We start from the raw sequence: 27,462 nt of genomic DNA, 5'->3' as shown, positions 1-27,462 counted from the left end.
CAACCACAATGTATACGCATATATGGACACATATTCCTACCACACATAAAAGAAAAACCTTATTCATTCCATGTACTTAACTTCTGTAGGTCTTCAGATTTCGATGCATTACTCTTAGGGATTCTCAGGAAGCGTCTTGAGTTTTTCTAAATATTTTATTAATGGATTCCAAACGCCATAAAACCGATCACAGAATCCTCTTAGCATATATATAATCTTTTCTAATTTGAAGTACAACATTAGATCAAACATCCATTCAGATCATCTTTGAACCTTTTATCCATATTCTTAAATCTTTTTGCCAGTCTAGCTTTAGAATAATGCATCCGGTGTGAGACTTTAAACTGGATTAAGGCTAAACGTGCGCAGGATGTAGTCCCTCTATGCACAGCCTCTTCCCATTTACTATCTGGCTCTTCCACTTCATTATCCCACTAAACTTTCACCTTAACATAAATATTCTGCCCTTGTGAGGTGATAATGGAGTGAATTCTAGAATGAGGCCCTTTAGATCAGTGCAGAGAGCAAACATATCATCCAGAACTGCAGCTCTGGTTCATTTGGAAAGTTTAGAGTGTTTGTTCCAAAAACGAAATAAAGCGGCAAATCTGTAAATACCTCCAGTAGTTTGAATTGGTAGGTTTAAGTTTTACACACAGATCATTGAATATTGCACAAAAAAAAACCTTCCTGATACAAATCTTTAAACCTGACAAGGCCTCGTCTTTTCCATCCTAAAAAGACTGCGTCTATGTTAGCTGGAATACCGCCTGTCTTCTTTGTCCAAGATGTGAACATTCTGGTCCTCCAGAGAATGTCCTCCGTCCATCAGGTGTAGATGTAGCGCAGAGTCTTGTCCAGAGGAGGGCGCTCTTCTGTGTTGGGCCATGCGTCTGTGGAGAGGTTGTTTGGTTTCTCCAATATTAAGATCAGATCATTCCTCCCTGCATTGACCTGCAGACACCACTCTGGGGGGGGAGGGGGGGGGTCTTTAGGAGGAACTAGTCTCTGTTTCAGGGTCTGTTTGGTTTGAAAGGTTCTGGGATTTATTTGGAGAAAATCCTCTTGAGACTCCAGCAACATCTGGGATGGAGATATTTTTATGTGTTTTCTTGTTCAAAGGGGCTAAATTTTAGATTTCAGATTTTCCTCATTAGAAGATTTAAGCAGCCAACACTAAAAACTAATTTTCGGTCTAATGAGAAAATCAGTAAAGCCAACCCCTGCAGCTTGGTTCCCATGGAGATCATCACAATAAACAGCTACTTCCTGTGATGTTGGCAGTAATGTGAACATCTATTAATCTGTGATGTTTGTACTTGCAGCCTGTAACTGTAGCTGTGTGACTGAACCTTGTTCTGCCTGCGGGGTTTCTGACCCCCAGGTGACTAATAGACGCAGCGCACAGATCCTACAGGACAGTGAGAGAGCTCACTCCCTCCTGTTCTCTGCTGCTACTGGGAACCATAGCCGGCCGGCCGGCCTCCATATCTGGACCTTTGGTTCTGGACGGGTTCAGTCCAAAGATACAATAGATTCGTTTTTCTTGATCTGCTGTAAAGATCTGAAAAGTCTTAGTGATTCCTGAGCTGTGCTCTGTGGAAAACAGCGCCACCTTCAGGCCCATCCCTGCGCCACTCTGTTAATGAGAACCATCTGGAAGATGCTCAGATGTTCTTCTCTGTGTGTGTCCCTTTAGGTTGGAGAAGCCACTTATCTCTTCACCCTTTGAGTTCAACCCGACCTGCTGGCGGCGGCCATGTTGGCCAGACTCCTCCTCTTCCTGCTCCTCTCAGTGATGCTGGGTGAGGCTCAGTTTCCCTCTGGCCAACGGCTGAAGCCGCGCATCCAGAGGGACAGACGCAACATCCGTCCCAACATCATCCTGATCCTGACAGACGACCAGGACGTGGAGCTCGGTACGCCGCCATGGAGGCTGTTTGGCTCTAGAATGTGGAAGCAGAAGCTCAGGATGTTTATGTTCCTCTGCAGATGTTTTCCACTGTGAAGCTAGTGAGATTCTCCCATCTGTGTTCAGGATCCATGCAGGCCATGAACAAAACCCGCCGCATCATGGAGGAGGGCGGGACCTTCTTCTCCAACGCCTTCGTGACCACGCCCATGTGCTGTCCGTCCCGTTCCAGCATGCTCACTGGGAAGTAAGTCAGAGGGTGGTCTTCCCAAACACAGCAGCTTTAACCGGATCTCAGATCGGTTCTGTTCAGCCGGTCCTCTTCTGTTCCTCAATGCTCCTCGCTTTTCTGTTCCTCACTTACGATCTATTCTGTTCCTCATCTACGATCTATTCTGTTCCTCATCTACGATCTATTCTGTTCCTCACCTACGATCTATTCTGTTCCTCACCTACGATCTATCCTGTTCCTCATCTACGATCTATTCTGTTCCTCATCTACGATCTATTCTGTTCCTCACCTACGATCTATTCTGTTCCTCACCTACGATCTATTCTGTTCCTCATCTACGATCTATTTTGTTCCTCACCTACGATCTATTCTGTTCCTCACCTACGATCTATTCTGTTCCTCATCTACAATCTATTCTGTTCCTCACCTACGATCTATTCTGTTCCTCACCTACGATCTATTCTGTTCCTCATCTACGATCTATTCTGTTCCTCACCTACGATCTATTCTGTTCCTCACCTACGATCTATTCTGTTCCTCACCTACGATCTATTCTGTTCCTCATCTACGATCTATTCTGTTCCTCACCTACGATCTATTCTGTTCCTCACCTACGATCTATTCTGTTCCTCACCTACGATCTATTCTGTTCCTCATCTACGATCTATTCTGTTCCTCACCTACGATCTATTCTGTTCCTCATCTACGATCTATTCTGTTCCTCATCTACGATCTATTCTGTTCCTCATCTACGATCTATTCTGTTCCTCACTGATAATCTATTCTGTTCCTCACCTACGATCTATTCTGTTCCTCATCTACGATCTATTCTGTTCCTCACTGATAATCTATTCTGTTCCTCACCTACGATCTATTCTGTTCCTCATCTACAATCTATTATGTTCCTCACCTACGATCTATTCTGTTCCTCATCTACGATCTATTCTGTTCCTCATCTACGATCTATTCTGTTCCTCATCTACGATCTATTCTGTTCCTCACTGATAATCTATTCTGTTCCTCACCTACGATCTATTCTGTTCCTCATCTACGATCTATTCTGTTCCTCACTGATAATCTATTCTGTTCCTCATCTACGATCTATTCTGTTCCTCACTGATAATCTATTCTGTTCCTCATCTACGATCTATTCTGTTCCTCACTGATAATCTATTCTGTTCCTCATCTACGATCTATTCTGTTCCTCACTGATAATCTATTCTGTTCCTCATCTACGATCTATTCTGTTCCTCATCTACGATCTATTCTGTTCCTCACTGATAATCTATTCTGTTCCTCATCTACGATCTATCCTGTTCCTCACCTACGATCTATTCTGTTCCTCACTGATGATCTATTCTGTTCCTCACCTACGATCTATTCTGTTCCTCATCTACGATCTATTCTGTTCCTCATCTACGATCTATTCTGTTCCTCATCTACGATCTATTCTGTTCCTCACTGATGATCTATTCTGTTCCTCACCTACGATCTATTCTGTTCCTCATCTACGATCTATCCTGTTCCTCATCTACGATCTATTCTGTTCCTCACTGATAATCTATTCTGTTCCTCACCTACGATCTATTCTGTTCCTCATCTACGATCTATTCTGTTCCTCACTGATAATCTATTCTGTTCCTCACCTACGATCTATTCTGTTCCTCATCTACAATCTATTCTGTTCCTCACCTACGATCTATTCTGTTCCTCATCTACGATCTATTCTGTTCCTCATCTACGATCTATTCTGTTCCTCATCTACGATCTATTCTGTTCCTCACTGATAATCTATTCTGTTCCTCACCTACGATCTATTCTGTTCCTCACTGATAATCTATTCTGTTCCTCATCTACGATCTATTCTGTTCCTCACTGATAATCTATTCTGTTCCTCACCTACGATCTATTCTGTTCCTCATCTACAATCTATTCTGTTCCTCACCTACGATCTATTCTGTTCCTCATCTACGATCTATTCTGTTCCTCATCTACGATCTATTCTGTTCCTCATCTACGATCTATTCTGTTCCTCACTGATGATCTATTCTGTTCCTCACCTACGATCTATTCTGTTCCTCATCTACGATCTATCCTGTTCCTCACCTACGATCTATTCTGTTCCTCACTGATGATCTATTCTGTTCCTCATCTACGATCTATTCTGTTCCTCACTGATAATCTATTCTGTTCCTCACCTACGATCTATTCTGTTCCTCATCTACAATCTATTCTGTTCCTCACCTACGATCTATTCTGTTCCTCATCTACGATCTATTCTGTTCCTCATCTACGATCTATTCTGTTCCTCATCTACGATCTATTCTGTTCCTCACTGATAATCTATTCTGTTCCTCACCTACGATCTATTCTGTTCCTCATCTACAATCTATTCTGTTCCTCACCTACGATCTATTCTGTTCCTCATCTACGATCTATTCTGTTCCTCATCTACGATCTATTCTGTTCCTCATCTACGATCTATTCTGTTCCTCACTGATGATCTATTCTGTTCCTCACCTACGATCTATTCTGTTCCTCATCTACGATCTATCCTGTTCCTCATCTACGATCTATTCTGTTCCTCATCTACGATCTATTCTGTTCCTCATCTACGATCTATTCTGTTCCTCACTGATGATCTATTCTGTTCCTCACTGATGATCTATTCTGTTCCTCACCTACGATCTATTCTGCTCCTCACCTACGATCTATTCTGTTCCTCACCTACGATCTATTCTGTTCCTCACCTACGATCTATTCTGTTCCTCACCTACGATCTATTCTGTTCCTCACCTACGATCTATTCTGCTCCTCACCTACGATCTATTCTGTTCCTCACCTACGATCTATTCTGTTCCTCACCTACGATCTATTCTGTTCCTCACCTACGATCTATTCTGCTCCTCACCTACGATCTATTCTGCTCCTCACCTACGATCTATTCTGTTCCTCACCTACGATCTATTCTGTTCCTCACTGATGATCTATTCTGTTCCTCACCTACTATCTATTCTGTTCCTCACCTACGATCTATTCTGCTCCTCACCTACGATCTATTCTGTTCCTCATCTACGATCTATTCTGTTCCTCACTGATAATCTATTCTGTTCCTCACCTACGATCTATTCTGCTCCTCACCTACGATCTATTCTGTTCCTCACCTACGATCTATTCTGTTCCTCACCTACGATCTATTCTGTTCCTCACCTACGATCTATTCTGTTCCTCACCTACGATCTATTCTGTTCCTCACCTACGATCTATTCTGTTCCTCACCTACGATCTATTCTGTTCCTCACTGACGATCTATTCTGTTCCTCACCTACGATCTATTCTGTTCCTCACCTACGATCTATTCTATTCCTCATCTACGATCTATTCTGTTCCTCACCTACGATCTATTCTGTTCCTCACCTACGATCTATTCTGTTCCTCACCTACGATCTATTCTGTTCCTCACCTACGATCTATTCTGTTCCTCACCTACGATCTATTCTGTTCCTCACCTACGATCTATTCTGTTCCTCACCTACGATCTATTCTGTTCCTCACCTACGATCTATCCTGTTCCTCACCTACGATCTATTCTGTTCCTCACTGATGATCTATTCTGTTCCTCAATGCTCCTCGCTTTTCTGTTCCTCATCTACGATCTATTCTGTTCCTCACTGACGATCTATTCTGTTCCTCATCTACGATCTATTCTGTTCCTCACCTACGATCTATTCTGTTCCTCACCTACGATCTATTCTGTTCCTCACCTACGATCTATTCTGCTCCTCACCTACGATCTATTCTGCTCCTCACCTACGATCTATTCTGTTCCTCACCTACGATCTATTCTGTTCCTCACCTACGATCTATTCTGTTCCTCACCTACGATCTATTCTGTTCCTCACCTACGATCTATTCTGCTCCTCACCTACGATCTATTCTGTTCCTCACCTACGATCTATTCTGTTCCTCACCTACGATCTATTCTGTTCCTCACCTACGATCTATTCTGTTCCTCACCTACGATCTATTCTGTTCCTCACCTACGATCTATTCTGCTCCTCACCTACGATCTATTCTGCTCCTCACCTACGATCTATTCTGTTCCTCACTGACGATCTATTCTGTTCCTCATCTACGATCTATTCTGTTCCTCACTGACGATCTATTCTGTTCCTCACCTACGATCTATTCTGTTCCTCACTGACGATCTATTCTGTTCCTCACCTACGATCTATTCTGTTCCTCACTGACGATCTATTCTGTTCCTCACCTACGATCTATTCTGTTCCTCACTGACGATCTATTCTGTTCCTCACTGACGATCTATTCTGTTCCTCACCTACGATCTATTCTGTTCCTCACTGACGATCTATTCTGTTCCTCACCTACGATCTATTCTGTTCCTCACCTACGATCTATTCTGTTCCTCACCTACGATCTATTCTGTTCCTCACTGACGATCTATTCTGTTCCTCACCTACGATCTATTCTGTTCCTCACCTACGATCTATTCTGTTCCTCACTGACGATCTATTCTGTTCCTCACCTACGATCTATTCTGTTCCTCATCTACGATCTATCCTGTTCCTCATCTACGATCTATTCTGTTCCTCATCTACGATCTATCCTGTTCCTCATCTATGATCTATTCTGTTCCTCATCTATGATCTATTCTGTTCCTCATCTACGATCTATTCTGTTCCTCATCTACGATCTATCCTGTTCCTCATCTATGATCTATCCTGTTCCTCATCTATGATCTATTCTGTTCCTCATCTACGATCTATTCTGTTCCTCATCTACGATCTATCCTGTTCCTCATCTATGATCTATTCTGTTCCTCATCTACGATCTATTCTGTTCCTCATCTACGATCTATCCTGTTCCTCATCTATGATCTATCCTGTTCCTCATCTACGATCTATCCTGTTCCTCATCTACGATCTATCCTGTTCCTCATCTACGATCTATTCTGTTCCTCATCTACGATCTATCCTGTTCCTCATCTACGATCTATTCTGTTCCTCATCTATGATCTATCCTGTTCCTCATCTACGATCTATCCTGTTCCTCATCTACGATCTATTCTGTTCCTCATCTATGATCTATTCTGTTCCTCATCTACGATCTATTCTGTTCCTCATCTACGATCTATCCTGTTCCTCATCTATGATCTATCCTGTTCCTCATCTATGATCTATTCTGTTCCTCATCTACGATCTATCCTGTTCCTCATCTACGATCTATCCTGTTCCTCATCTAAGATCTATCCTGTTCCTCACCTACGATCTATTCTGTTCCTCACCTACGATCTATTCTGTTCCTCACCTACGATCTATTCTGTTCCTCACCTACGATCTATTCTGTTCCTCACTGACGATCTATTCTGTTCCTCACCTACGATCTATTCTGTTCCTCACCTACGATCTATTCTGTTCCTCACCTACGATCTATTCTGTTCCTCACTGACGATCTATTCTGTTCCTCACCTACGATCTATTCTGTTCCTCACCTACGATCTATTCTGTTCCTCACCTACGATCTATTCTGTTCCTCACTGACGATCTATTCTGTTCCTCACCTACGATCTATTCTGTTCCTCACCTACGATCTATTCTGTTCCTCACCTACGATCTATTCTGTTCCTCACCTACGATCTATTCTGTTCCTCACTGACGATCTATTCTGTTCCTCACCTACGATCTATTCTGTTCCTCACCTACGATCTATTCTATTCCTCATCTACGATCTATTCTGTTCCTCACCTACGATCTATTCTGTTCCTCACCTACGATCTATTCTGTTCCTCACCTACGATCTATTCTGTTCCTCACCTACGATCTATTCTGTTCCTCACCTACGATCTATTCTGTTCCTCACCTACGATCTATTCTGTTCCTCACCTACGATTTATTCTGTTCCTCACCTACGATCTATCCTGTTCCTCACCTACGATCTATTCTGTTCCTCACTGATGATCTATTCTGTTCCTCAATGCTCCTCGCTTTTCTGTTCCTCATCTACGATCTATTCTGTTCCTCACCTACGATCTATTCTGCTCCTCACCTACGATCTATTCTGTTCCTCACCTACGATCTATTCTGTTCCTCACCTACGATCTATTCTGTTCCTCACCTACGATCTATTCTGCTCCTCACCTACGATCTATTCTGCTCCTCACCTACGATCTATTCTGTTCCTCACCTACGATCTATTCTGTTCCTCACCTACGATCTATTCTGCTCCTCACCTACGATCTATTCTGTTCCTCACCTACGATCTATTCTGTTCCTCACCTACGATCTATTCTGTTCCTCACCTACGATCTATTCTGTTCCTCACCTACGATCTATTCTGCTCCTCACCTACGATCTATTCTGTTCCTCACCTACGATCTATTCTGTTCCTCACCTACGATCTATTCTGTTCCTCACCTACGATCTATTCTGTTCCTCACCTACGATCTATTCTGTTCCTCACCTACGATCTATTCTGCTCCTCACCTACGATCTATTCTGCTCCTCACCTACGATCTATTCTGTTCCTCACTGACGATCTATTCTGTTCCTCATCTACGATCTATTCTGTTCCTCACCTACGATCTATTCTGTTCCTCACTGACGATCTATTCTGTTCCTCACCTACGATCTATTCTGTTCCTCACTGACGATCTATTCTGTTCCTCACTGACGATCTATTCTGTTCCTCACCTACGATCTATTCTGTTCCTCACTGACGATCTATTCTGTTCCTCACCTACGATCTATTCTGTTCCTCACCTACGATCTATTCTGTTCCTCACCTACGATCTATTCTGTTCCTCACTGACGATCTATTCTGTTCCTCACCTACGATCTATTCTGTTCCTCACCTACGATCTATTCTGTTCCTCACTGACGATCTATTCTGTTCCTCACCTACGATCTATTCTGTTCCTCATCTACGATCTATCCTGTTCCTCATCTACGATCTATTCTGTTCCTCATCTACGATCTATCCTGTTCCTCATCTATGATCTATTCTGTTCCTCATCTATGATCTATTCTGTTCCTCATCTACGATCTATTCTGTTCCTCATCTACGATCTATCCTGTTCCTCATCTATGATCTATCCTGTTCCTCATCTATGATCTATTCTGTTCCTCATCTACGATCTATTCTGTTCCTCATCTACGATCTATCCTGTTCCTCATCTATGATCTATTCTGTTCCTCATCTACGATCTATCCTGTTCCTCATCTATGATCTATTCTGTTCCTCATCTATGATCTATTCTGTTCCTCATCTACGATCTATTCTGTTCCTCATCTACGATCTATCCTGTTCCTCATCTATGATCTATCCTGTTCCTCATCTATGATCTATTCTGTTCCTCATCTACGATCTATTCTGTTCCTCATCTACGATCTATCCTGTTCCTCATCTATGATCTATTCTGTTCCTCATCTACGATCTATTCTGTTCCTCATCTACGATCTATCCTGTTCCTCATCTATGATCTATCCTGTTCCTCATCTATGATCTATTCTGTTCCTCATCTACGATCTATCCTGTTCCTCATCTACGATCTATTCTGTTCCTCATCTACGATCTATTCTGTTCCTCATCTACGATCTATCCTGTTCCTCATCTATGATCTATCCTGTTCCTCATCTATGATCTATTCTGTTCCTCATCTACGATCTATTCTGTTCCTCATCTACGATCTATCCTGTTCCTCATCTATGATCTATTCTGTTCCTCATCTACGATCTATTCTGTTCCTCATCTACGATCTATCCTGTTCCTCATCTATGATCTATCCTGTTCCTCATCTATGATCTATTCTGTTCCTCATCTACGATCTATCCTGTTCCTCATCTACGATCTATCCTGTTCCTCATCTACGATCTATTCTGTTCCTCATCTACGATCTATCCTGTTCCTCATCTACGATCTATTCTGTTCCTCATCTACGATCTATCCTGTTCCTCATCTACGATCTATCCTGTTCCTCATCTACGATCTATTCTGTTCCTCATCTATGATCTATTCTGTTCCTCATCTACGATCTATTCTGTTCCTCATCTACGATCTATTCTGTTCCTCACCTACGATCTATCCTGTTCCTCATCTATGATCTATCCTGTTCCTCATCTATGATCTATTCTGTTCCTCATCTACGATCTATCCTGTTCCTCATCTACGATCTATCCTGTTCCTCATCTAAGATCTATCCTGTTCCTCACCTACGATCTATTCTGTTCCTCACCTACGATCTATTCTGTTCCTCACTGACGATCTTTTCTGTTCCTCACTGACGATCTATTCTGTTCCTCACCTACGATCTATTCTGTTCCTCACCTACGATCTATTCTGTTCCTCACCTACGATCTATTCTGTTCCTCACTGACGATCTATTCTGTTCCTCACCTACGATCTATTCTGTTCCTCACTGACGATCTATTCTGTTCCTCACCTACGATCTATTCTGTTCCTCACCTACGATCTATTCTGTTCCTCACCTACGATCTATTCTGTTCCTCACTGACGATCTATTCTGTTCCTCACTGACGATCTATTCTGTTCCTCACCTACGATCTATTCTGTTCCTCACCTACGATCTATTCTGTTCCTCACCTACGATATATTCTGTTCCTCACTGACGATCTATTCTGTTCCTCACCTACGATCTATTCTGTTCCTCACCTACGATCTATTCTGTTCCTCACTGACGATCTATTCTGTTCCTCATCTACGATCTATTCTGTTCCTCATCTACGATCTATCCTGTTCCTCATCTACGATCTATTCTGTTCCTCACCTACGATCTATCCTGTTCCTCATCTACAATCTATTCTGTTCCTCATCTACGATCTATTCTGTTCCTCATCTACGATCTATTCTGTTCATCACCTACGATCTATTCTGTTCCTCACCTACGATCTATTCTGTTCCTCACCTACGATCTATTCTGTTCCTCACCTACGATCTATTCTGTTCCTCACCTACGATCTATTCTGTTCCTCACCTACGATCTATTCTGTTCCTCACCTACGTTCTATTCTGTTCCTCACTGACGATCTATTCTGTTCCTCACCTACGATCTATTCTGTTCCTCACCTACGATCTATTCTGTTCCTCACCTACGATCTATTCTGTTCCTCACTGACGATCTATTCTGTTCCTCACTGACGATCTATTCTTTTCCTCACCTACGATCTATTCTGTTCCTCACCTACGATCTATTCTGTTCCTCACCTACGATCTATTCTGTTCCTCACTGACGATCTATTCTGTTCCTCACTGACGATCTATTCTGTTCCTCACCTACGATCTATTCTGTTCCTCACCTACGATCTATTCTGTTCCTCACCTACGATCTATTCTGTTCCTCACCTACGATCTATTCTGTTCCTCACCTACGATCTATTCTGTTCCTCACTGACGATCTATTCTGTTCCTCACCTACAATCTATTCTGTTCCTCACCTACGATCTATTCTGTTCCTCACCTACGATCTATTCTGTTCCTCACCTACGATCTATTCTGTTCCTCACTGACGATCTATTCTGTTCCTCACCTACGATCTATCCTGTTCCTCATCTACGATCTATTCTGTTCCTCATCTACGATCTATCCTGTTCCTCATCTACGATCTATCCTGTTCCTCATCTACGATCTATTCTGTTCCTCATCTATGATCTATTCTGTTCCTCATCTACGATCTATTCTGTTCCTCATCTACGATCTATCCTGTTCCTCATCTATGATCTATCCTGTTCCTCATCTATGATCTATTCTGTTCCTCATCTACGATCTATCCTGTTCCTCATCTACGATCTATTCTGTTCCTCACCTACGATCTATTCTGTTCCTCACTGACGATCTATTCTGTTCCTCACCTACGATCTATTCTGTTCCTCACCTACGATCTATTCTGTTCCTCACCTACGATCTATTCTGTTCCTCACTGACGATCTATTCTGTTCCTCACCTACGATCTATTCTGTTCCTCACCTACGATCTATTCTGTTCCTCACCTACGATCTATTCTGTTCCTCACTGACGATCTATTCTGTTCCTCACCTACGATCTATTCTGTTCCTCACCTACGATCTATTCTGTTCCTCACCTACGATCTATTCTGTTCCTCACCTACGATCTATTCTGTTCCTCACCTACGATCTATTCTGTTCCTCACCTACGATCTATTCTGTTCCTCACCTACGATCTATTCTGTTCCTCACCTACGATCTATTCTGTTCCTCACCTACGATCTATTCTGTTCCTCACCTACGATCTATTCTGTTCCTCACCTACGATCTATTCTGTTCCTCACCTACGATCTATTCTGTTCCTCACCTACGATCTATTCTGTTCCTCACCTACGATCTATTCTGTTCCTCACCTACGATCTATTCTGTTTTCCTCACCTACGTCATCCTTTTCCTCACTCCGATTATTCTGTTCCTCACTTTTGATCTTTTTGTTCCTCATTGCTCCCCTTTTTCTGTTCCCATCTACCGATTCTTTTTCCCTCCCCTACGATCTATTTCCCTTTTCACCTACATCTTTTTCTGTTCCTCACCTAGGGAATTATTCTTTTCCCTAAACCTACGATCTATTCTGTTCCTAATTTACGATCTTTTTTTGCTCCTTTTTAGATCTATTTTTGCCCCTCCCCCTACGATCTTTTTCGGGTTCCTCCCCTACGTTCTATTTGTTCCTCCCCCTACGTTTATTCTGCTCCTCCATACGATCTATTCTGTTCCTAAACCTACGATCAAATTCTGTTCCTCCCTACGTTCTATTCTGTTCCTCATCTACGTTTCAATCCGGTTTTCCTCATTATGATTATTTTTTTCCTCATCTAGGATCTATTTCGGGCCCCCTTCGCCCCGTTCCTCATTTTGGATCAAATCCTGTTCCTCATCTAGGGATCTTTTCTTTTTCCTCTCGGTTTTTGAATCTAGATTTCCTGTTCCTCATCTTGATTTTATTCTTTTCCTCAAAAATTTCCCTTCCCCCCGGATCCAATTTCCCCGCCCACAGAACATTTACTGGTTCCCCAATGATCTCCCCCCCGCCCAACATGCCCCCCCTACCCCCCCCTGGTTCCCCCTCCAACGATTCAAAACCCGCCCCCCCACCATTCATTCTTTCCCCCTGTTTCATTAGTTTTTTACCCGGCCCCCAATCTTTGTTCTTTCCTTTTCCTTTCATCTATGTTTCTTTTTCCTTTTTTCCTCACCTAGGGCCCCTTTTCTGTTTCCTCATTTTCGATCTTTTTTCCTGTTCCCTTTCATCTATGATCAAATTCTTTTCCCTTTCCATCTCCCCGATCTATTTGTTCCTCTTCTACGACAAATTCCTTTTCCCCTCATCTATGATCACCTTCCCCTTTCCTCACTATGATCTATTCTTTTCCCCTATCTACGATCTTTTCCGGGCCTCTTAAGATCTATTTTTGTTCCTTCTACGATCTATTCTTTTCCCTCATTTTTACGATCTACCCCGGGCCCTTTCTCTATGATCTATCCCTTTTTCCTCATCTATGTTTATTCTTTCCTCATTTTCGTTTCTATTCTTTTCCCTTCATCTACAAATTTTTTCCTTTTTCCTCATCTTTTACCCTATTCTTTCCTAATTTTTACGATCTTTTCGTTCCTCCTCTACGTTTCATCCTGTTCCTCATTTTATAAATTATCCTGTTCCTCATTATGTTTCTATTTTTTCCCTTTCATTCAATTACCCCTGTTCCCCCATTTTTACGTTTTCTTTCCGGGTTTCCTTTCACCCTAGCCCTATTTTTTTCCTTAAATTTTCCCGATCTATCTGTTCCTCATTTCGTTCTATTCTTTTCCCTTTAAATCTACGATTTTTGTTCCTCATTTTTACGTTTCTACCCTTGTTCTTTTTCATTTTCCGTTTCTTTTTCCTTTTCCTAATTTTAAAAGTTTCCCTTTTTTCCCCTTTTTTTTTTCCCTCATTTTACAATTCTATCTGTTCCTCTTCTACGTTCTATCCTTTTTCCTCATCTAAGTTCTTCCGTTCCCCCCTTTAACGATTTTTCCCTGTTCCTCATTTTGATTTTTTATGTTCCCATTTTCAAAATTCCTTTTTTCCTTTTCCCTCATAAGATCTTTCCTGTTCCTCACCTACTTTATTCTTTTCCCTTTCCCCTAGGGATCTTTTCGGTTCCCCCCTCAAAATCTATTTTTGTTCCTCACTAAACGTTCTATTTTTTCCCTTTTAAAACCTACGATCTTTTTTTCTGTTCCCTCCCCCCAAAACCCCGATCTATTCTTTTCCCGCACCTACGAATTCTATTTTCTTTTCCTCATTGACTTTTTTTCCCTTTTTTCCCTTTTTTCAACCTTTAAGTTTTTTTCAAAATTCTTTTTGGGGGCCCTCCACTGAGGGGGATCCTATTCTGTTCCTCCCGGGGAACCGGGGAGTTATTTTCGGGGTTTAAACCTAAAGGGATCAAAAATTTGTTTTTAAAAACCTTCTTCCGGGGGGAATTTTAATTTGTTTAGGGGTTTCGATTATTGGGGAAAATTTTTCAAAAACTGGAAGGGGATTAAAAATTTTTCCGGGGGTTTCCTAAAAAACCTAACGATCTATTTTTGTTTTACTTAAACAAATTAAATTTGTTTAAAAACTTAGGGGATAAAAAAATTTGTTTTAGGGGGGAAATTAATTTGGTTCCCTTAAAAAACCCTAAAAAATCCCTATTCGGGGTTAAAACTCCCTGAATCTTTTCTGTTCCTCACTAGATTTTTTATTTTTGTTCCTTTCCTAAAACGGTTATTCTTTTCCCTCACCTAGGATCTATCTTTTTCCTCACCCCCCTTTACGATCTATTCTTTTTCCCCCAACCTACGTTTCTACCCCTGTTCCTCAATCTCCCCCAACCCTTTTCTGTTCCCCCCCCCTACGATCTTTTCCTTTTCCCTTTCATCTACAATCTATTTTTTTCCTCACTACGATCATTTGTTCCCCCCTTTTTCGATCTTTTGGTTCCCTTTTCCCCCTGGGATCTTTTCTTTTTCCTCACCTACAAATTTTTTCTGTTCCTAAACCTACGATCTATTTTTTTTCCTCATTTACGATCTTTTTCTTTTCCCCTCACCTCGTTCTATTCTGTTCCTCACTAACGATCTATTCGGTTCCTCCCCTTTCGTTTTTTTTCTGTTCCTCCTACGTCTTTTTCTGTTCCTCACCTACGATCAAATTCTGTTCCTCCCCTCCGATCTTTTCTTTTTCCCCCACTGACGTGTTTCTTTTTCCTTCCCCTACGATTCTTTTTTTTCTTTTCCTCCCCTTTGGGATCTATTTGTTCCTCACCAAAGTTTCTATTCTGTTCCCCCCACTGCCGTTTCCTATTCTGTTCCTAAATGACGTTCTATTCTTTTCCCTAACTAGGGAATCTATTCTTTCCCTAACCCCTTACGATCTTTTTCGGGTTCCTACCAAACATCTATTTTTTCCCCTTCAAATTCTATTCTTTTCCCTCACCTACGATCTATTTTTTTCCTCATGCGATCTATTCTGTTTTTCACCTAAAATCTTTTTCTGTTTCCTAAACCTACGATCTATTTGTTCCTCCCCTAGATTATTTGTTCCTCCCCTCCCGATTTTTTCTGTTCCTCATAAACGACCCTTTTTCTTTTCCCTCCCTCGACTTATTCTTTTCCCTCACGGGACAAATTTTGCCCTGGTCATATAGTGGGGGATTTTAACACCCATGCTGACATTAAAGGGCCCGATAGCTTAAGGCACCCCTTTAATGCTATTTGACCACTATTGGTTTTTGGTTCAAAATGTGAATGGGCCCAAACCAAAATTTCACTTTCTTTATTTTTGGACTTTGTGCGGGACTTTAGGGCCCATAAATGTAAAGAAAATAACAGTTTTTCCTCACAGCCCTGTTTCTCGGGCCCCTTTTCTAATAACCTTCAGGAAAATTTTAAAACAGGGGTTCTCCCCCCCCAAAAAAGAAGGGTTTAAATTTTTTGTAGATCTTTATCGATAAAAGGGGAACCCCAAGGGGGTTAAAAAATTTTTTAAAGAATCTGCTTCACTTTCTCTCTCCTCTGGTCGTGGGGCATTTGTGCAGAGGGGCAAAACCCAACCCCCTTATTCCCCTTCACGGGTTTTTAATGTTTTTTTTTTGATGGGGTTGCTAGTTCTCTGGTACCCCTTTTGGGGGAAACAGGGCAGCCCCTTTGAAAAAAAAAAAACTTTTTAAAAAAATGGGAAAAGTTTGCTCTTTTGGTTTAATCAGGCTGCTTTTACTTTAAAGCAAAAATGCTAGGAAACTGGGGAGAAAAATATCGTCCCCCGGGCCCATTTGGGGAAAAATCCTTCCTAGTCGGGGAAAAATTGGTTTATTTGCTGTATAAGAGGCCCCTTTTTTTTAAAGGGAAGAGCGGGCATACTTCTCCTCTTTAATAGAGGAGAAAAAAAAATTAATCCAAAGATTTCTTTTTAATACAGTTCCCAAAACCCCACCCAGGTTTTTAGCTTTTTTAAACCGCCCAAACCCACCTGTCCTACCCAGCAATGATTTTATGGGATTCTTTAAAATAATTTTAAACCCTTCCCCTTTGATCCCCTCCCCCTTTCTTAGTTTGTGATTAATCTATTCGGGAAAGGGGGTTTTTGTACCAAAAGGGTTTTTAAATTTTTGGGTTTAATTTAAAAACCTTGTTAAAAAACCGGGTCCTTGCCCCAAGAGGGCTTGGTAAATTTAGACCTATATCCATTCTTCCTTTTGATTTTAAAAAATTTTGGGAAAAAGTGTTGCCAAAAAAAGTGTGCGATCATTTCCACCTTTAAATTTGAATTTTTGGGGGGTTCTTCCCAGCGGGGTTTTTGGAGTCTTCTAGCATGAAACAGCTTGGTGAAAGCCCAAAAGATTTTCTGGGGGCCCTCGAAAATGGCCTTGGGTTCTGGGGGCCGGGGGGCCGGTTGGACCCGGGGGTGGGGGGGATTTGATGTTGTCGTATTTTTTTAAAAAAAGGGGCTTTTGCCTTTTTGGTTGGAAATTAAAGGGGGGTTTTAGGGGTTTTAAATTGATCTTTGGGGGGGGGTTTGGTTTTTTTCTTTTTTATTAAAAAACCCCCCAAAATTTTTTAACCTGGGGAAAGAAAACCAAAAGGGGGTTTCATTTTGCTAGGACCTTCTTTTAAAATTTAAAAACCCCCCCCCCCCCCCAAATTGGTAAGGGGTTTTTGGGGAAACCAGGCTGGGTTAATTTAGGGGGTTTCTGATGGTCCCCGGGAAAATATTTTTCAAATCGGATGAAGGGGGGCCTTTAAATTTTCCTTTTTTTAAAGGAGGGCCCTGGACTTTTTTTCCTTTGGGTGGCCCATCCCCGGTTTTCTGAATGGGGACAAAACGGGAGTTAAAAAGTTTTTTTTGGGCCCCGGTTTCTAAAAAGTAAAATGATTAGCCCAAGGTCATTTTTTCTTTTGGGGGAGGGGATTTAAAATTTTATTTTTCAAAATTTTAAAGTAAAAAATTTCTTGGTGTTATTTTTGATCAGGCCCTGTCTTTTTAAAATCCCAGATAAAAGAGGTTTTCTAGTTTTTTCCCTTCTTTCTTTGAAAAAACATTGCAAAAATGGGGAATCTCCTTCCAGGGGTGATGCTGAGAAACTAGCCCCTTTGCTTTTTGTTACTTAAAAAGGCTTGGACTTTTGTAATTTTTACTATGGGGAAAGTCCCACAACACTGAAATTTTAAAAAAAGCCTTCAGCTGACCCCAAAATGCTGCGCCAGATTTCCCTGGAAAATAAAAAAGGAGTTCTTAATCTTTTTCCCTTTTCCTGGCTTCTCTTCTTGGTTTTCCTGTTAAAACCCAGAAAAAAATTTTAAAAAATCCCCCTTCTCAAATAAACCCTTAAAAATCCCCCAAAGCTCCATCTGATTTCAGAGATCGGGGTTTTGTTCCTTATTTTCCAAAACAGAGCCTTCGCTTCAATCGCGGGTTTACTAAGGGTTTCCCCTGGGAAACTTCAAAAAAGTAAAAATGGGGGGGCCCAGATCTTTTGGGTTTCGGGCCCCTCCCCTTGGGGAAAACCAATACCAGTTTTAGTGTGAGGCGGGACACCCTGTCTTTATTTTTAAAGGGGCTAGGCTTAAAATTTTTTCCTTTTGGGATAAACCCTTCTATTTAAGGTGGCTCAGGTTATCCTGTTTCTATCCTATATTTTCTGCTGCTATGGGGGTTTTAGAGCTGGAGGAAAAAAGGGGGACCCCTTTTTTTTCATCATTCTGCTTCTTTCTAATCTTATTCTCCCACCCCTTCCCAAAATTTCTGTTGTTAAAACTCTAACTTTTCTGCCTTCTCTGCTTTTTTCTCATAGTAGTTTTCATCTGGTCTGTTTGTTTGGTTTTGTGGACCATCCTGGAGAGAAATACACCCTTCCCCCGGGCTGCCCAAATCAACCCCTTTGTTTCTAGATTTTTGGACCCTTGGGCCCGGGTTTTTTCCAGTGTAGCCCCTGTTTCTCTGACTGGGGACTAATGGATGTGCTCCTTCATCCTCGGGAAAATTTTTGGGGAGGGCTGGAGCGTCTCCCTGGCTTTTGTGTTTCCTGGAAACGGGGCCGCCTGTGGAGCTGGTTGATAGTTGCCTTTTGTATCTATGCTTCTTTTTCTATGTCTGCTTCTGTCTCCTTGAACCCCAGTGGGCCTCAGCAGATGGCCGCTCACACTGAGCCTGGTTCTGCTGGAGGTTTCTTCCTGTTCAAAGGGAGTTTTTCCTCTCCACTGTCGCTACAAGCATGCTTAGTGTGAGGGATTGCTGAAGAGTCAATCAGTCGATGCAATCAGCTGGTTTACAATACATGAAGAAACATAAATGGTTAAACTCCAGAGGTTGGAGGTCCAGGAGGATTGATCGTTATGAACGGAGATAAGATCATTATTACTCCTTTCTTTACTGGCTGTGGAGAAATGGTTTATATATCCGTAAATTAACTGAAAATGTTAAAACCAGCAGGCCAAAAATATCTGATTTTATATCCTTACTGTAGTTTTCACCACAAACCTTGAATAAAAAAACTGTTTGTATTCACTTCCAGTCGTTCATGTTTCAGGGATGACCATTGCTGCGTAGTCTGACGGAGCTACACAGCAATGCCCCCTGCAGGAAATCATCCTCAAAGTCAATCAGTGCTAAACGCCACCACCTCTTAGGCTCGATCTTCTGTCGGATCTGATGCCTAATCAGATTTGGTGTGTTTGGGGTTTAAACCGCTGCTCAAACCCTCTGGGTGGAAGCATGCAGTCATAGCAACCGTTTGTTTCTCACTCTGCCGTCCATCCAGAGCAGCGTCCTCCTGCTGGGTCCGCCTGGCTCCACATCAAGCAGCTCAGTCCTCAAACAGAAAACGAGGTCTGGGTCCCAAACAGCCTGGCCGGGTCCATCTGTGGCCCTCAGTGGGCTTGTTTGGCCCCTGATGGAACCCATGTCTCCATAGCAACAGCTCCACAGACCATCATATCTAGAAGAACACCAATTTTTTTCTTTTTCTGCTCAGAACCTCCAGACCCATTCTAGCTGGAACCACGGTTCCAATAGCAGAACCTCCTGAACCTCTCCACCTGCTTCTCTCTCTCAGGTATGTCCACAACCACAATACCTACACCAACAACGAGAACTGCTCCTCATTGTCATGGCAACGCCAGCACGAGCCGCGGACCTTCGGGGTCTTCCTCAACAACACGGGATACAGAACAGGTGGGCCATCGGGTCCTGTTTGGACCTTCCTTCAGAACTATGAATAGAACCAGACCTCCTCTGTTCGACCGGGTCCAGGCATACCAGGTCCAGGTAGACGGGGTCCAGGCGTAGCAGATCCAGGTAGACCAGGTAGACTGGGTCCAGGTAGATTGGGTCCAGGTATATCGGCTCCTGTTTGGACCTTTCTTCAGAACCATGAATAGAACCAGACCTCCTCTGTTCGACCGGGTCCAGGCATACCAGGTCCAGGTAGACCGTGTCCAGGCGTAGCACGTCCAGGTAGACCAGGTAGACTGGGTCCAGGTAGATTGGGTCCAGGTATATCGGCTCCTGTTTGGACCTTTCTTCAGAACCATGAATAGAACCAGACCTCCTCTGTTCGACCGGGTCCAGGCATACCAGGTCCAGGTAGACCGTGTCCAGGCGTAGCACGTCCAGGTAGACCAGGTAGACTGGGTCCAGGTAGATTGGGTCCAGGTATATCGGCTCCTGTTTGGACCTTTCTTCAGAACCATGAATAGAACCAGACCTCCTCTGTTCGACCGGGTCCAGGCATACCAGGTCCAGGTAGACCGTGTCCAGGCGTAGCACGTCCAGGTAGACCAGGTAGACTGGGTCCAGATAGATCGGCTCCAAGCAGACTGGGTCCAGGTATATCGGCTCCTGTTTGGACCTTTCTTCAGAACCATGAATAGAACCAGACCTCCTCTTTTCTAGTTCTGCTCATTGGTCCAGAACCACAGCTGCAGTCTGAGCATCTTCCAACAGAACCATCATCAGTCTGATGTCTGTTCTGAGCGCTGAGTGGTTTAGAACCGGTGGAAGCAACCGTGTCCAGGTAGACAGTGTCCAGGTAGACTGGGTCCCGGTAGACCTGGTCCAGGCAGACCCTGTCCAAGTAGACAAGGTCCTGGTAGACAGGGTCCAAGCAGACCGTGTCCAAGTAGACTAGATCCAGGTAGACAGGGTCCAGGTAGACAGGGTCCAAGCAGACCGTGTCCAAGTAGACTAGATCCAGGTAGACTGGGTCCCTGTAGATCTGATCCAGGCAGACCGTGTCCAGATAGTCTGCGTTCAGATAGACGAGGTCTAGGCAGACTGGGTCCATATAGACCGGGCTGCTACATCATGGATGCAGGTTTTTTTTAACCTTTCGATGGTCTTAGTTTTTACTCCACTGAAGGTTTATGTTGTCGTCACGCTCTCTTCTAGGCTAACTGCTAAATTGTGTGGATTGGATGGTGTGTAGCGCTTTCAGGTGGAGGTTTTCTTTAGCTGAGTCCTCAGTACCTGCAGACCTTTCATCTGGTTCATCTCTCATTATGAGGAAAGACTTTTATCATCCAGAAACTGAATTCATTCGGTGCCTCAGAATCAGTCATCTTCATCGTTATCGTCTGGTTCGGTCTTTAAGACCCTGCAGCTGTAAGTTAACCACCCATCAGAACCCCTTAATGACCTTTAACCCCTCAGGTGACCGCCATGGCCAATCCAGTGGGAGGGGTCAGAGCCTCCTTTAGATTCCCTTATTCTTTGTTCCACCTCCAGTATATTAATCTGGCTGCTCCCCTCCACTAGTCAGAGTTGAAGGAGCCTCTAGGATGAGAGGAGAAACATCTTCTAGAAAACTTCAGTTCCAGTTGGACAGAACTTTGAAGCTGGACCCTGACCTGAGAATCTTCAGGATCAGGTTCTGTCTAAACCAGCAGCAGCTCTCACTGTCAGACAGGAGCGGTTTACTGATGTATGCTAAGCTGATTAATAACAGAGCTCAGACCTGTGGATGAAACATCAAACATTATAATCCCTGTAGGTCAGTGGAACTAACATTCATGATGTTTGGACCAAAGCAGGAGAACTGAGCTCAGATTCTGGTCTGTTCCTGTTTGGCTGTGACTCCATCCTGGAGAGAAATATCAGCTGTGCTGCTGCCATCAACACCTTTGTTTCTAGATGTTGGAGCTTGGCCTGTTTTCCAGTGTAGTCCTGTTTCTCTGACTGTGACTAACTGGATGTGCTCTCTTCATCCTCTGACATGGGAGCTGGCTCGGAGCTCGTCTGCCTGGCTGTGTGTTTCCTGGACGGGGCCGCCTGTGGAGCTGGTTGACAGTTGCCTTTTGTATCTATGCTTCTTTTTCTATGTCTGCTTCTGTCTCCTTGAACCCTAGTGGGCCTCAGCAGATGGCCGCTCACACTGAGCCTGGTTCTGCTGGAGGTTTCTTCCTGTTCAAAGGGAGTTTTTCCTCTCCACTGTCGCTACAAGCATGCTTAGTGTGAGGGATTGCTGAAGAGTCAATGATTCGATGCAATCAGCTGGTTTTCCTTGGATAGAAAACTTCAATCAATGAAAAATAAATCTGATTGGATGATCTGGTTGATCTGGATCTATGAGGTCACCTTAGGTGACATGATGGGAATTGGCACATAGAAATAAACTAAGCAGAACTGAAATATAGCTGGTGGAGCTTTAATGATCAGAACTTAACTGGCTGAACTTTCCAGAGGAGGTCAGGTGGACCTTCTGCTACCTTCTACTGATTCTGTTTGTTGGACTTGTCTGCAGCTTTCTTTGGGAAGTACCTGAACGAGTACAACGGCTCCTACGTCCCCGCCGGCTGGAGGGAGTGGCTGGGCCTGGTGAAGAACAGCCGCTTCTACAACTACACCCTGAGCCGCAACGGCGTGCGGGAGAAGCACGGAGCGCTGTACCCTCAGGTCAGAACCAGCAGGAGAACCCAAGCTCAGCAGGACCGGAACAGGTTTTCTCAGTCGATATCTGATGTGTGTCTGTGAGCGGGTTTGGACCAGAACCTTCTCTGCTGACTGGTTACGTCGAACCGAGGACGTCCTGCTGAGAACTTCCAGGTTTAGACGTCTTGTTGGATCAGTCTCAGCTCTGATTGGGTTCCAGCTGACCAATTGCAGGTGGCTATACTTATCTCCATCCAGCCCCCTCCCTCTGCAGAAACCACAGCATGATGCCTCCTCCTCCGTACTTCAGTCAGTGTCTCCTGATCCTGGCTCTGGTCCTCCATATCCTGGTCGGTCTGCAGGTGGTCCATCCTACTCAGAACAAAACCAGAACTCCCTTCCTGCTGTGTTCAAGTCCAGTTCTGCAGATCACTGCCTGCACAGGATAAAAACATGTTCCTTATGTTCCTAACAGAGCACTTCGCTCTCAATCTGCAGGTTTACTAGTGGTTCCTAGAATTTCTAAAAGTAGAATGGGAGGCAGATCTTTTAGTTCTCAGGCTCCTCTCCTGTGGAACCAACTACCAGTTTTAGTCCGTGAGGCAGACACCCTGTCTACTTTTAAGGCTAGGCTTAAAACTTTCCTGGAAAGTTTTTCCCCAACTTTCCTAAACTTAGATAGAAAACTTTGAATCAATCTGACTGGATGACCTGGTGAACTGGAAAGTGACCTGAGATGACATGATGTGAATTGGAGCTATAGAAATAAACTGAATAGAATAGAATTGGTTCTGTCGGGTTCTGATCTGGTTGGTTCTGTCTCCATGTGTGTCTCCAGGACTACCTGACGGATCTGATTACAGCAGAGTCCATCCGGTACTTCCAGGCGTCGAAGCGGACCTTCCCTCACCGACCGGTTCTAATGGTTCTGAGTCACGCTGCGCCTCATGGACCCGAGGACTCAGCGCCGCAGTACAGCAGCGCCTTCCCTAACGCCTCGCAGCACATGTAGGCATCTGGATCGGGTCAGGCTTTCAATTGGGCGGTTCTGAACTGGTTCTGGATTCGGTCTATTTCAGTTTGACTGCCTGTTTTTGTCCAAACACACACTGACCGACTGATTCATTTACTGACTGATCTAGTAACTGACTGACTGATTCATTTACTGACTGATCTAGTAACTGACTGACTGATTCACATATTGACGGACTGTTTTCCTGATTGGCTGTCTGGTTGCTGGCTCTAAACTCAGAGTTAGTCTAGTACCAGAGCTCTAGACGTCACTTTAAATCAGTTCAGTTTAACCCTTTATCAGCCGAGCGTCTCCATCTGATGCGACGGTTCCTTTTTTATTTAAAGTGTCCCGTCTGGCGATAAGAATAATTGTCTTGATGCCAGAAAGAGCCCAACAGGTTTTAATTTCACCAGTGGAGCAGTACGGCTATCGCCATAGTGTTCTGCTTGATTCATGCATATAAATTGCTTTATTATAATCATGCAGGGAGTTTTACAGATTATATGGACACTGAAATGTAAGTAGAGCAGGAAAGGAAAAACAGGAGAAAAGATGAAAGAAAGAGGAGATAAAATTGAGATAATGATAAAACATCTTCAGTCTGCTTCATCACCTGCAAAGAGATGGAAAAAGAACAGAACAACCAACAGACATGGAAGGAGACATACGATAAATCAACACCTAGATTCTATCGCAGAAGTATCAGTAGTATTATTTAATCTGACATATGCTGATGAAGGTTCTCAGTCATCCAGGTCGTAGTCATTCCGTAGAAATTAAAAAAATATCCACTGGACTTGGTTTCCAAGATATGAAGACGTTTCGCCCTTCCAGATATCACCACACCCCCCCCCCCCCACCGCATCACAGAGGAACGAGGAACCTACCCGCTCCAGCCGGTGAACAATACCTCCTTAACGACCGACTCTTATCAATCATAGACAGGTTTCAGGTATTACAGGTAACAATCCCCCCCATAATGGCAATCCCCCCCCTTTAACGATGACTTCAAGAACCATAGACAGGTTTCAGGTATTACAGGCTAACAATGGAACCAAACGACCCATTCATCGGTTTCCATTTGCATGTTTCCAAGCGATAGAAGGCTTTGTCTATAAAGACTCAAACTCACTGCGGATCCAGACATTAGAATGGAGAAAGCTTCCAGGAGAGAAAGAGAAACGTCTCCAAACCTTGGAAACCAAGTCCAGTGGATATTTTTTGAATTTTTACGGAATATTTAGTCTGACATGTACTCTGTGTTACCTGAAGATCAGAATACAGGCCTTCTGTGTGGAAGTGAATCTCTGAGTACCTGGAACTAAGCACCTGTACTTGTTTGTGAAAGTGCAATAGTGAAAATGCTCAATAGTGGTTGTGCAGAGCTGAAGAGGCGCCCCCCCCCAGAGCACTGAATCCAGCGCTGGGAGACCCAAAGCCCCAGACGCCCAAAAATTCCCCAAGGGCAAAGGCACCAAGGAGGGGCCAGCCCAGGGAATCAGACCCCCACCAGAGGGAGGGGGAGAGACAGCCCAGATGAAGCTCCTCAGCCACCCCAATGCCGGAGCCCCCGGGAGCCGCAGACGGGGCGGATGGGCTCTGCATTTGGCGAAAAAAAAAAAAAATGGATGTATAATTACACATAACAGTCACATCCAATAATCCCCAGCCCCAGACTCCGGGGGCAGCCAGAGAACAGGGGTGTGAGAAGACCCCGATCCCCCCTCCGCTCAAATGGGGTGTTTTTGCGTGTTCCTCTCAGGTGTCATTAAAACTGGGAGTACCAAAAGGGGGTGTCCAGCACAGTCAACCCCCCCTTCAGAGTACAGGCAGTGCCAGCGCACCCCCCCAATTGACAACCCAGAACCCTCAATGTCTAAATGCGAGAGAGAATGGGGGGAGCCAACCGTAGTGAGGCCCATGAAATAAACCCCACCCCCGGGTGCCCCTGACCCCCCCAGCAATGCTCTACATAGATGTGTGTTGTGAAAATGTTGTAGATTGAAGTGTCTAAAATGCAAAATAAAATTGGGGTGGGGGACGTCATTAGAAGGTGGGGCCCTCCAGTAACGACCCCCTCCCCAAAAACCTACATGCGACAGGTTTCCATCCACCTGCTGCACCCTGCTGCACTCAGACAGTAAAAGACCGACATTTAAAATAACCAAATAAAGAAATAGTCCATCCAGTGATTTCTTTTCTAGCACCTTTAACTTTCTGCAGTAGTTCAAAGAAAATGTTTTAACGGCCTTAAAGGGTCATAGAATTACTCTAAAGGGTATTAGGTGCTGGTCCTTAAGGTTGCTAAGCCAAGACGGATCATAGCAACAAGCACTCACTCACTGAAACATCAGATTGTTGATATGGTTGGGTGACCAGACGTCCCCTTTTTCCCGGACATGTCCTACTTTACAGACCTAAAAAAATGTCCGGGGGGAATTTCAAAATCGTCTGGGATTTTGGTCGACTGCAGTGCAGCAGAACCGAGCCCTCAGCTCTGGGCTGAGGGCTCGGTTCCGCCGGGGGGCTGCTCTGGGAACCCCGGCGACCCGGTGACGGTAGCCTGGAAAACGGCGGCCCTGTGCTGCCCAGTAAGGCAGGCGGGGGAAGCATACAGTCACTGGGTCGGGTTTGGTCACTCTGTCCCCCGCTGAAGTCTCCTCAGAAACGGAGAGGTTTTTATTTATGAGACGTATTTCAACAGTCAGCATGTTTGTGTTTAAGAACATCAGTTTTTCTTTGTGCCTTGGAATGCTGGTGTTTGATTGGCTGATGACAGGAGCATATCGTATTTTCTCTCCTTCACCTGTCTGACCAGAACTCCCAGTTATAACTATGCTCCAAACATGGACAAGCACTGGATCATGCGTTACACTGGCCCCATGAAGCCCATCCACATGGAGTTCACCAACATGCTGCAGAGGAAGCGGCTGCAGACGCTGCTGTCTGTAGACGACAGCATGGAGAAGGTAAAGATGATGCTGGAGGGGAAACATCTGCATGTGGAGCAGATGGAGAAAAACCTGTTTGTTTCTGCAGCTTTACGACATGCTGGTGGAGACGGGTGAGCTGGAGAACACCTACATCATCTACACCTCAGACCACGGCTACCACATCGGACAGTTCGGCCTAGTCAAAGGTAACCATGGTCCATCCTGCAGGGATTCACCACTAGATCCTCTAGGAAGTCAGTCTGCCTGATGGCCTCAGGGTTAGGGTCCAGGTGTCCCATAGGGCGGCTGTCCCATAGGGCCGCTGTCTCATAGGAAAGCTGTCCCATAGGAAAGCTGTCCCATAGGGCCGCTGTCTCATAGGAAAGCTGTCCCATAGGAAAGCTGTCCCATAGGAAAGCTGTCCCATAGGGCTGCTGTCCTGGAGGGCCGCTGTCTCATAGGGCTGCTGTCCCATAGGAAAGCTGTCCCATAGGGCTGCTGTCCTGGAGGGCCGCTGTCTCATAGGGCTGCTGTCCCGTAGGAAAGCTGTCCCATAGGGCTGCTGTCCTGTAGGGCTGCTGTCCCGTAGGAAAGCTGTCCCATAGGGCTGCTGTCCTGTAGGGCTGCTGTCCCATAGGGCTGCTGTCCCATAGGACTGCTGTCCTGTAGGGCTGCTGTCCCATAGGGCTGCTGTCCCATAGGGCTGCTGTCCTGTAGGGCTGCTGTCCCATAGGGCTGCTGTCCCATAGGAAAGCTGTCCCATAGGGTGGCTGTCCCATAGGACTGCTGTCCTGTAGGGCTGCTGTCCCATAGGGCTGCTGTCCCATAGGACTGCTGTCCTGTAGGGCTGCTGTCCCATAGGGCTGCTGTCCTGTAGGGCTGCTGTCCCATAGGGCTGCTGTCCCATAGGAAAGCTGTCCCATAGGGTGGCTGTCCCATA

The 27,462-nt window shown here is 44.2% G+C and overlaps 1 protein-coding gene across 3 annotated transcripts in view; it reads left to right on the top strand.

The window, feature by feature from the left end:
- The window catches only part of LOC119799213 (extracellular sulfatase Sulf-2-like), a 62,539-nt gene that overhangs the window by 4,942 nt on the left and 30,135 nt on the right, over positions 1-27,462 (top strand). For all 3 annotated transcript variants that reach the window (XM_038309037.1, XM_038309029.1, XM_038309028.1), the window contains exons 2-8: positions 1,700-1,919; positions 2,039-2,159; positions 19,762-19,880; positions 22,447-22,598; positions 23,413-23,582; positions 26,408-26,558; positions 26,629-26,728. In XM_038309037.1, the coding sequence (XP_038164965.1) occupies positions 1,760-1,919; positions 2,039-2,159; positions 19,762-19,880; positions 22,447-22,598; positions 23,413-23,582; positions 26,408-26,558; positions 26,629-26,728 (973 nt within the window). In that variant the 5' untranslated portion in view covers positions 1,700-1,759. The remainder of the gene's footprint in view (positions 1-1,699; positions 1,920-2,038; positions 2,160-19,761; positions 19,881-22,446; positions 22,599-23,412; positions 23,583-26,407; positions 26,559-26,628; positions 26,729-27,462) is intronic.

The sequence above is a fragment of the Cyprinodon tularosa genome, unplaced genomic scaffold, assembly GCF_016077235.1.
Source record: "Cyprinodon tularosa strain WSP-4 unplaced genomic scaffold, ASM1607723v1 ctg1176, whole genome shotgun sequence".
Lineage (NCBI taxonomy): Eukaryota > Metazoa > Chordata > Actinopteri > Cyprinodontiformes > Cyprinodontidae > Cyprinodon > Cyprinodon tularosa.
Note: the sequence above shows the minus strand (reverse complement) of the source record. Positions and strands in the feature narration are given on the sequence as shown.